Below are 11,234 nucleotides of genomic sequence, written 5' to 3' on the forward strand. Positions count from 1 at the left end.
CTTTTTTTTTTTAACGTTTACAGTTACATTTAACATTTGCCATGGAGCATTTGCAAGACAAGTTAGTTCCTGTTATTACTTACTTTACATCATCATAGCTACTAACAGTTCTCAGTTCTCTGTTTCTAAGTTAACAAGAGAACTCCTCTGACCTGAAGACGTCCTGTGTTAGAAAACATACTGATCTTTTATAAAGCACTGACAACTGAGACGTCCATAAATAAACATCTCCTAACAGAAAACTTCACCCCATATCAAAGAGTATATGTTTTTCTTTGTTAAATAATGTTTTTTTAATAGGTTAATTATAAGCCTTAGATTATGACAAATCCCTATGAATAGTTTATTTCAGTGTCACGCAACTCTTTTTTTTATATATATATATATATATATATATATATATATATATATATATATATATATATATATATATATATATATATATATATATATATTATAGAAAATATTTTCATTTTCCTTTAAAGAACAGCAATTTTTCAAGATTATGTGGCAAATTATTGACATTTCCTTGATGTGGTTTGTTCGTGCAGGTGTGAACAAAGCTAGCATGGTTCGATTGCAGTAAGAAAGCGATCCTGAATCGACCCGACTGCAGGAAAGGAGCCAAAATATGACATGCTTTATGAGTTGAGAGCAGCAATTTTTCTGGAGATCTGAGCTGCTAAACTGAGCCAAAGTACAGACCTGTAGAATTGCAGAAATGTGAAGTGTTCTGGATATTTGGACCAACAAACAAAAAGAGATAAATGCTGGATGCAAAACACAAACCGTTTTGACCTTTATATAATTATCTAATTATTTACTCAGTGCCAGCTCATAACTCATGTGATTTTTTTTTTCCTTTGCTGTATTTCGGAGCAATGAAAGAACTTTATGATGTGTTTAATTATGTGCGATGTGAAACCAAATCAAACAGCCAGCAAACCAAAAGTAGCAATTTCTCTCTGATTTAGACCCAGTAAATGGATTAATAGGTGGCGTAAATGTGCCCTAAGTTACATCTATTCAACAAGGCATAGGCATAACTCACGCTGAGGATGCTTTGGTAAGTTTCACACAAATGGATCTGTTTACAATAGTTCTCATTTTTATTAAATGTATTAAATATGCCATGCAGCTCTGGGGCAGCTCTAGGCCTAACAGTCCATTCCTCTAAGGACAACCTCATGACACATTAAGTGATCACCAACTCCAAACACACAGAGATATTTTAATTCCCTTGTGACTGATGTGCCCCAGTCTTTTATTTTTATTAGTGACCCATTAAACTGCCCTTCAGGACCTCTGAGACCTCCCATGGTAAAAAGGATACACTGGGTCTCCAAAGTCCCTTTCTTTCTTTTTTATCCCACTTTATGGGATAGTACACAGTCCTCTATGAGGTTCCCATGAGCCCTCACTCATCCTCATAGCCTTTGAACTATGATCTCAGTGACCTTTAAGGTCAAAGTTCATCCCAATGGCTCGACTAGGTGTGTCCACCATTATTTAATAACACAAACTTATCATGGTCGCATTAACCATGCAATCTGGCTTGCACCCCATACAGTACTGCTATTGAAAGTGTCAACAGCGTTGTATACAAGCAGCACAATCACTGAACGCCAGCAGTGGTAAATGGAGGATCTTCAACACAATAAGAGTGTGGGAACCAACTGAGCATGACAATGGTGGTTCCCTATAGTGTCTGTGCAACAGCAACCCCAACACAACAATAGTCTTGCATAAACTCCATCTCTAATACAAGCGCAAGGGCTATACCCACACACCCACTTTCGATGGAGTCTAAGGAGCTTGAGCTGCAGGAATTTCATTAGCGTAACCTAGTTAACTGCACCAGGTGACAGCCGTGGAGACATACTCAAGGTCAAGAAACACAAGGCAAGGGCAGAGTGTCCCTAAATTATAAAAGTGCAGCATGTAATAAATGGGTAAATGGGTAATCATGGAGGAGACCGAATCCGAATTTCGGGGATAAAGCCTCGGCTCTAATTTGGCCATAAAATAAAAAGACAAATGTGCAGTGATTGGTTCTCTTACAATCTCGCCATGTATATATTTTACTATACAACACTGCTGCATGCACTTTTGAAGTGCTCAAAATTATCCACAAAAAACAAAGTAATAGATGAACAGGCATCAGAATTTTAAACTTTAAATAAAGTAATTTCAGCATATATTTTCAAGGGTCAACTTGAAAAAATATACTTACAAGTGAATGAATGAACAAATGAATGAATGAAAGAATGTCACAAAGAAGCCATTAGTGTTTATTAGCATTATCACAAGTTGAGAGAATTATTCCAACTATAGACATATGTCTTTGCCTTAATACCTTATGCAAATAGACTAGGAAGTAACCTTTCAGGTCTATAAACTACCTGTGAATGAACTCTTCTGCTTAATTTTAATATATGGACATCTATAAGAGTTAATGAATGGATATTCAGTTCAGAAAAGGACAAGTGTTTAAGGTAGCATAATCATTTTAAGTATCATTTTACAGTTAAACATTCCTCCAGTCGAATATGGGTTAACAGGGTTTTTGAATACTCATGCACATCCTTATGGTTTAAAATAACATGTTCACAGTAAACATGTCGAACTTGTATGCCAGAACATCCCTTAAAATATGCTTCAAATGTGAAGGATGCTATTGAAGGAAAACTGTTTCAGACATTTGACTGTTTGGATCAATTCCAAAGTCTATATATAGATATCGTGTTAATGAGAATCTCAAATCTCGGACAGACACAGACGCATGGACAGAACAACAGCAAAAATAGTAGCTAGCCAAAAATGGGCCCTGAGTTCCTGAATATGAATACGTAAGCAATATCTTGGTACGACAAATAGGAAGGTAGCTATTGAAGAAAAACTATTTCAGACATTTGATCTTGCAGTGACCTTGACCCTGTTTGGATCAATTCCAAAAGCTTTACAGTTCATCTGCTGGTTATAAAGACTGTTGTTGTTGTTCTTTCGGCTGCTCCTGTTAGGGGTCGCCACAGAGGATCAGTGGTCCACATATTTGATTTGGCACAGTTTTTTTTACGCCGGATGCCCTTCCTGACGCCACCCTCCCCAATTTTATCCAGACTTGGGACCGGCACTGGGAGCGCAATGTCTTGTGCAACCGCATTGGCTGGGGTTGGCTGTCTGGCCAGGAATCGAACCCAGCCTAACCAGTAGTCCTCCGGGGACCCATCTGCTGATTATAAAGATAATTCCATTTAAAACCTAACCAAACATTCAACCACTCGTTCTTGAGATATCATGATAATGAGAATCTCAGGCGGACGCACTGACAGACACTGGCATAGGCATGAAAATAATGTGTGGAATAATAAATTGCTTAAGTCAGCAATGATACAGTGCTGTGAAAAAGTATTTGCCCCTCCCTGATTTCTTCTGTTTTTGTGTATCTCTCATACTAAATTGTTTCAGATGTTCAAACAAAATCTAACATAAAACAAAGGCTACCAAAGTAAACACAAAATGCAGTTTTTAAATGATAATGATATTTAATGAAGCAAAAAAGTTATCCAATAACATCTGGGCCTGTGTGAAAATGTATATGCCCCCGTAGTTATTAATTCGCCAAATCTATGAAACTGCTTTCATAATGGGGTTCAGCTGGACTAGATGCAACCAGGCCTGATTACTTCCAGCCCTGTTCAGTTAAATCAACACTTACATAGAACTTTTAACCAGCATGAAGTTGGTTAAAAGGTCTTACCCAGTAACACACTATACCAAAGTTGAAAGAAATTCCAGAAATGATGAGGAAGAAGGTGATTGAAATACATCAGTCTGGGAAGGGTTACAAAGCTATTTCAAAGGCTCTGGGACTCCAAAGAACCACAGTGAGAGCCATTATATCCAAATGGAAAAACTCGGCACAGTAGTGAACCTTCCCAGAACTGGCCAACCTTCCACAATTCCACCAAGAGCACAGCGAAGACTCGTTCAGGAAGTCACAAAAGAGCCAAGCACAACATCGAAGGTACTACAGGCCTCTCTTGCATCAATAAAGGTCACTGTTCATGACTCCACTATCGGAAAAACACTGGGCAAACTGGCATTCATGGAAGAGTGGCGAGGCGAAAACCACTGCTAACCCAGAAGAATATTAAGTCTCATGTGCATTTTGCCAAAACACACCTTGATCCTCAAAACATTTGGGAGAATGTTCTGTGGACTAATGAGTCGAAAGTGGAACTGTTTGGAAGACAGGGGTCCCTTTACATCTGGAGTAAACTAAACACCGAATTCCACAAAAAGAACATCATACCTACAGTCAAGCAGGGTGGTGGCAGTGTGATGGTGCGGGGATGCTGTGCTGCTTCAGAGCTTGGGCAACTTGCAATAATTGAGGGAAACATGAATTCTGCTCTTAAAGGAGAATGTCTGGTCTTCAGTCTATTAGTTGAAACTCAAGCACAACTGGATTATGCAGCAAGACAAGCAAGACAAGCAAGACAATGATCCAAAGCATAGGAGTAAGCCCACCTCCACCAAAAAAAAGCAAAATTAAAGTTTTGGAGTGGCCTAGTCAAAGTCCTGACCCAACTGAGATGCTGTGGCAAGACCTTAAACGGGCAGTGCATGCTCAAAAACCCTCCAATGTGGCTGAACTAAAGCAGTTCTGCAAAGAAGAGTGGGCCAAAATTCCACCACAGCGAAGTGAAAGACTGATTTCCAGTTATCGGAAGTGTTTGGTTTCAGTTATTGCTGCTAAAGGTGGCACAAGAAGATTTTAGGTTTAAGGAGGCAATCAGTTTTATTCTGTGTTCACTCAGGTTGCCTTTGTTTTATGTTGTATTTTGTTTGAAGATCTAAAACTATTTAGTATGAGATATACACAAAAAAGAAGAAATTAAGATGGGGCAAATACTTTTTCACAGCACTGCACACAGTGGGGCATGCTTTTAGATCTACATAAAAAAAAAAAAATCAATGACAGGGTGATGCATTTAATTTGATTAAACTTCTATTATAAGAACAACATATCACATTTTTTGTCCATTCACAGTTATGTTTTACATTGTGGAATGTCTGTAAAACAAGCTAGTTCCTGTTATCAGGAAAACTGATCGTTGCAAAGCACTGACACCAGAGACATGTTTGATTTTTTTTTTTTTTTTTTTTAAATTCATTTATTATTGGATTATGTGAAGCATTCACCATGCAAGTCCCTGTGAATGAGCTGTTACTATAGTAATGATAACACATTACAACGAGGGTTCAATATAAACCTGTGATTTAAATTACAACCAGCACTACGATCAGAGCTGCTGTTATAGAAAATTAATCAACACCTTTTAACCAATCAGATTAAAGAATTCAGCAGCAGTGTGGTATATGTTTGTTTTAAGGCACATGAAATACACAACAGTGCTGTTTGAATTCTCAAATCTAAATTCTCTTAGAAATCTCTTAGTAAGCTAGGTCGCATTTGTCACAAGCAGACTCGTGTGGGATTTCAGTATGAAAGTCTCAATTTACTGACATATTCTCATTTTCAACAATACCCAAACCTGTCACAATATACTCCAACAATCCACACTATGGTATCCAATGCTAACTGTAGCTAGCTACCTTGGCACACAGGTTCCGAACCAAATGCCCCAAATATTACTATTCAAGTTCAATTTATTGAAAGGTTTATTTAAAATGAATATAATGACATGAATGTACAGCCTCTGCTGACAACATCGAAGGATCACCGAGTTCAACAAAAGCTCTTTACAAGGGGTCAGTGGAGATGCATTTGAGACACGTGTATGCCAGGTGTGCACTTGTGACTGGATCACCTGAGGCGGATGTAAATACAAAGGCTGTGATTATATTTGTTTTTCACCATATGTACGCAAGATGGCTGGTCCGCATGTTGATTGTGCATGTACACAATGTGCTCATGTTGCGATACCAACATAAACAGCGGGGGCAGTATATGTGAAGCAACACCACGACATCACTCATCATCAATTTCTCAAACATACTCTCCATTGTCCTGAAAAGACTGGTTTAAATGTCAAATATACCATCTATGTAGGTGCTTCCATTGCTGTTTCTGCCATTTTTTCAAGACAAAGATTATAACAGCCTCCTCAACTCACACCACCTTTACTGCTTTACTGCCACCTATTAGATGGAGTCTTTAATCATTCTGGTCAGAGGTCGTCAACTGGTGGATCGTGATCCGAATGCAAAAGTCAACACCTTAAACACTTTGTCATGTTCCTCAAACCATTCCTGAACAATTCTTGCAGTGTCGCAGGGGGCATTCTCCTGCTGAAAGAGGCCACTGCCATTAGGAAATACCGTTGCCATGAAGGGATGTACTACAACACTACAACAATGTTTAGGTAGGTGGTACGTGTCAAAGTAACATCCACATGAATGCCAGGACTCAAGGTTTCCCAGCAGAACATTGCCCAGAGCATCACACAGCCTCTGCCGGCTTGCCTCCTTCCAATAGTGCATCCTGGTGCCATCTCTTCGCCAGGTAAGCGACACACACACTCCACCGTCCACATGATAATGTAATTCATCAGACCAGGCCACCTTCTTCCTTTGCTCCAGTTCTGATGCTCTCGTGCCCATTGTAGGCGATTTCGGTGGTGGACAGGGGTCAGCATGGGCACTCTGACCGGTCTGCGGTTGCGATGCACTGAGTGTTCTGACACCTTTCTATCATAGCCTATCAACTTTTCTATCAACTTTTTCAGCAATCTGTGCTACAGTAGCTCTTCTATGGGATCAGACTAGATGAGCTAGCCTTCTTTCCACACGCGCATTTGTGAGCCGTGGGGCCCATGACCCTGCCTCTGGTTCACCGGTTGTCCTTCCTTGGGCCACTTTTGGTAGATACTAACCACTGCATACCGGCAACACCCGTCGTTTTGGAGATGCTCTGACCCAGTTGTCTAGCTAACACAATCTGACCATTGTCAAAGTCGCTCAAATCCTTACGCTTGCCCATTTTTCCTCCTTCCAACACATTAACTTTGGGAACTGACTGTCCTCTTGCTGCCTAATATATCCCACCCCCTGACAGGTGCCACTGTAATGAGATAATCAAAGTTATTCACTTAACCTGTCAGTGGTTTCAATGTTATGGCTGATCAGTGTGTGTGTGTGTGTGTGTGTGTGTATATATGTATATTATATATTATATATTATATATATATATATATATATATATATATATATATATATATATATATATATATATATATATCACACACACACACACATACACACATACATACACCTTACCACTAACTGACATAACCCTTTTTGTTGAAATCACACATAGACTTTAGGGAAATGGCCAGTTCTGTTCCAGCTAAAGGTTTGAGCAAATTTCTGAGCTAAAGAAAATGTCAACAAAAATGTGAAATATAAAACTGATCCATACCCTATGAATGGAACTGTAATACACAGTATTGCCAAAGTATTATGTGTATCAAAGGACAAGAACTCCACACACACAAACTAAAGTACAAAAAAAAAGTTAAAAATCTATTTCTCCCAAACAACTACAGTCTGCATATTGCACACTCTCCTGTCACTTCCTCTGAAGTGAAAATAAACCCAGCCACAGAAAATCAGACTGTGAGAAAAAAAAAACTTGACATACACATGCGGGTAAGAAGCAGATGCGCTCGGTATGCTCTCACAGGAACCGGAAATGTTGTGTTACTTACCTTATTTCCTTGTTTTGTGCAAGATATAGTATGTAATGATTATACGTTGGTTGCTGCTGCCACATTTTGTTGAAACTACCTCGAGTTTGGGGGAAAATAAGTATACTTTCTTGAGTCAAAAAAAAAAAAGAGCCAAGCCCTAAATGGCAATTATTAAGCTTTTAATGGTCTTAACAACAAATCACTGGCCAGGAAGTTAGCAAAATTAAACAAATGCACTTATGAGACTTCCTGTGCAGTGTACTGTTTGGAGAAAAAGCTGGAAAAAGGGAAATTCACTTATATAGTCTTCTTGTACACAGAGGTAAAATCATGATAATGATTAAAATGTTTGATGTAAAATTCAAACTAACACATGTCTGGAAATACAAAATTTACCAAACAGTTCTTCTCAGATGTTTTTTTTTCTTAAAAGATTAGTCATTATTTGGTTATCTGCCACATCTGATGCAGCTCATCAAGGGCCACAAGGCTTAAACACTTAAAGAAATAAAATGGAAAAGCTCTCCCATACTAACTTCCTTTATCTATTTGTTTAATTCTTGCTAATTTCCTGACCAGTGATTTGTTGTTAAGACCATTAAAAGCGTAACATTTTTCCCATTTTTGGCTTGGCCCATTTTTTTGTCCATATACAAAACTAAATATTCTTAATGTTGAAATTAATGAGATTCATAACTCTGAATGTGAGTCAAGCACGCATCCTGTTGTATTGGATAATGCGAAAAAAAAAACTTTCTTTATTTTATGTCACAATTTACATTTTCTGGGCATAGTAGGGAATCATGTGGAGTTTGAGGAGATTTAGCAGGAATCGTAAAGCCTGTAAACAACAGTTCTTGGTGCCACAGGGACAGATTAACATTGTGTAGTCTCAGGAAAGTAAACAATTAGCATACACCGATGTATTTTACATCCATTTGTCCTTCTGATTTAAACATTTAATAAAAATAACCGAAATTTAGCTATCTCTTTTAATGTTGTGTCTGTTTCCTTATTAGAAATCCTGAGGAAAACTAACACTAAATCAGTACACACGAACGTGAAAATGTTGAAGTATCGCGATATTATAGGTTTGGCACGTTTCCCACTTGGACAAGCACTCCGACTTTTTACTCAATCCTGCAGTTATATCATGTTCTAGCAAGTTCAGTAAAAGAGGGGATTCATCAGTAGAGTGTTTCTACAGATTTCTGCACAACTGCTGGAATAGAAATCTTTATAAGAAACACAAACAACATTTTAGCTTTAGCTCATCAGACTTAGCATATTGTCCTGAATAGAACGAAACTAATCTGGTTAGATATAAACAATCAGCAAATATTAAGCTGTTAGACCATGGCAGAAATGCACAGAGTGGCTGCATCTGTTTTAAATAATCACTGCATCGGCATCTTGTAGCTGGTTTGCACAACCACGATGCATGAAAGCACAATGACAAGTCATGTTAGCTAACCAGCCTTCAACATTTCATACACAAACAAATGAAATAAGAGCTGTTTCATGCATACTGTGATTTCTGAGGGACATACTGATATGATCACACCTATTTCTAAAGCATTCCCGAAGGCTTATATGAAAATATATAGATTTATATTCTAAACTCATGCACATTTGTTCATTCTGCTCCTCTCATTTCCAGTATTTGTGTAGCATTTTTTTTAAACTCACCTGCATTGAATCAGCGCTTATTATTTCCCCTTGAAGTCGTTTCCCGATCTCGATCGCTAGTTTGGACTTCCCAGTACCGGTAGCCCCTAAAATCACGACCAAAGGAGGGATTATGCCTTTCCCAAGCGCACGCTGCACACCAAGAGTGGAGGCCGCCATGATGGTAGCGCCACAGAACTCCAGTCTCAACTGAGCATGCGCGCTCGAAGCGGCGTGCAGCGAGGCTCTGTATCTTAGCAACCCAAAGCAGTTTCCATAGAAACATTGAGGCAGCGTGAGAAACGCAGATTTTGTGAAGTCCCGTGCTGCTCTTTAGCTGTTTCCCGGAAATCCTGTGTTTACCTATTTTACGTCTGTATTATAAAATACTGTAGATTTATAAACAATTCGAGAAATAATGACATTGTTTTTCCAACAAAATGTATAAATATTTTTTTCACAGTAGCAACAGAACAATAAGTGTTCTTGCCCCCTCCCAAATACAGCACCACTGGTCATCAGGCGCGCACGTGGTTTTGTTGACTTTCCTGATCCAGCTGACTCACGCGCACCTCCCGGAATACGCGAATAGCCGCCTGGTTGCTATGGAAACTGAACTATCTGCGCCACCGGGGAAAAAAGAGATGTCAGTTGCCATGGTGATTTGTCTGGAATACGCGTCCCCGTGCCGTGCACTCTTACAGGTAACAGAGAAGGGAAGGCGGACACACAGCGCTTATAAAACAGCCACGCGTTATCTATAGTAAAGGTGTCTTTAAAGATTTTAAAGGAATAACTCAGTGGAAAAACCAAGTGACACGGATTTCCATTTATTCCAAAGTTTAGTGGAGTTTCACACCAGCTATGGCGCTAATGGAGCTAATAATAATGAAAATAATAACTCTCTCATTCAAAACCCCTTTCTGTAAATACATGCCCAAATTTTCATTAAGCTTCATAATCACTATTTTAAATCAAAATAAACTGTAAAATATCAAGCACTGGTAATCACATTTAGACCAAAACTATATTATTAATTCTCATACAACATCAACATCCAGTTTTCCAACAAAATTCCTCTTTCAGGCTTTGGCATAGTGGCTTAGCAGTTAGTGCTGTTGCCTTGCAGCTCTGGGGTTGAGGGTTCAAATCGTGTGTGTGTGTGTGTGTGTGTGTGTGTGGTTTGCATGTTCTCCCCATACCTCAGGGGTTTCTTCTGGGTATTCTGGTTTCCTCCCCCAGTCCAAAGACATGTGCTGTAGGCTGATGTGTGTGTGTGTGTGTGTGTGAGAGAGAGAGAGATTGTGCCCTGTGATGGGTTGGAACCCTGCTCAACCTGTGTGTGTGTGTGTGTCTCTGCTGTGTGCCCCAAGTCTCCTGGGATAGGCTCTGGGCTCCTGTGTAGGATAAGCTGTATGGAAAATGGCTGGACTAGGGGCTTAGAGAAGAAACTGCTAATACATTGCACTGAGGGGGAAAAGTGATTCTGGGTGTCCAAGATGGCTGCCCTATAACATCACAGTGTCTGGTTCATGTTTATAGATTACAGTAAGAAAGAAGCAACTCTATGTGACATTAGATAAGAACTGTTTGCACTTGAGGCACATGTTTATGGAAGATTTTGGACAGAGACACTTTCATTATTTGTTAACTACTTTGTAGCTCCAGTGCAAAACTAAAGAAGCAAAGATCAGACACTAAGTATGCTTTGAATGACTGATATATAAGAACTACTTCTTTAACAGTAAAAGTAATATGGGACAACTGGCTCCAGTGACCTTCTAATGCCCTTGAGAAACAGTACAGATTAAATTCTGTACTGAAAATTCTTCCTGGTAGATTTACTCC

The 11,234-nt window shown here is 39.0% G+C and overlaps 1 protein-coding gene across 1 annotated transcript in view; it reads right to left on the minus strand.

The window, feature by feature from the left end:
* trit1 (tRNA isopentenyltransferase 1) overlaps window positions 1–9,635 on the minus strand; it is a 46,468-nt gene extending 36,833 nt beyond the window's left edge. Inside the window, exon 1 of the mRNA XM_026929463.3 lies at window positions 9,408–9,635. Within this exon, the coding sequence (XP_026785264.3) occupies window positions 9,408–9,566 (159 nt within the window). The 5' untranslated portion in view covers window positions 9,567–9,635. The remainder of the gene's footprint in view (window positions 1–9,407) is intronic.
* Between the last annotated feature and the right edge of the window lie 1,599 nt (window positions 9,636–11,234).

The sequence above is a fragment of the Pangasianodon hypophthalmus genome, chromosome 23 (genome assembly GCF_027358585.1).
Source record: "Pangasianodon hypophthalmus isolate fPanHyp1 chromosome 23, fPanHyp1.pri, whole genome shotgun sequence".
Classification (NCBI taxonomy): Eukaryota; Metazoa; Chordata; class Actinopteri; order Siluriformes; family Pangasiidae; genus Pangasianodon; species Pangasianodon hypophthalmus.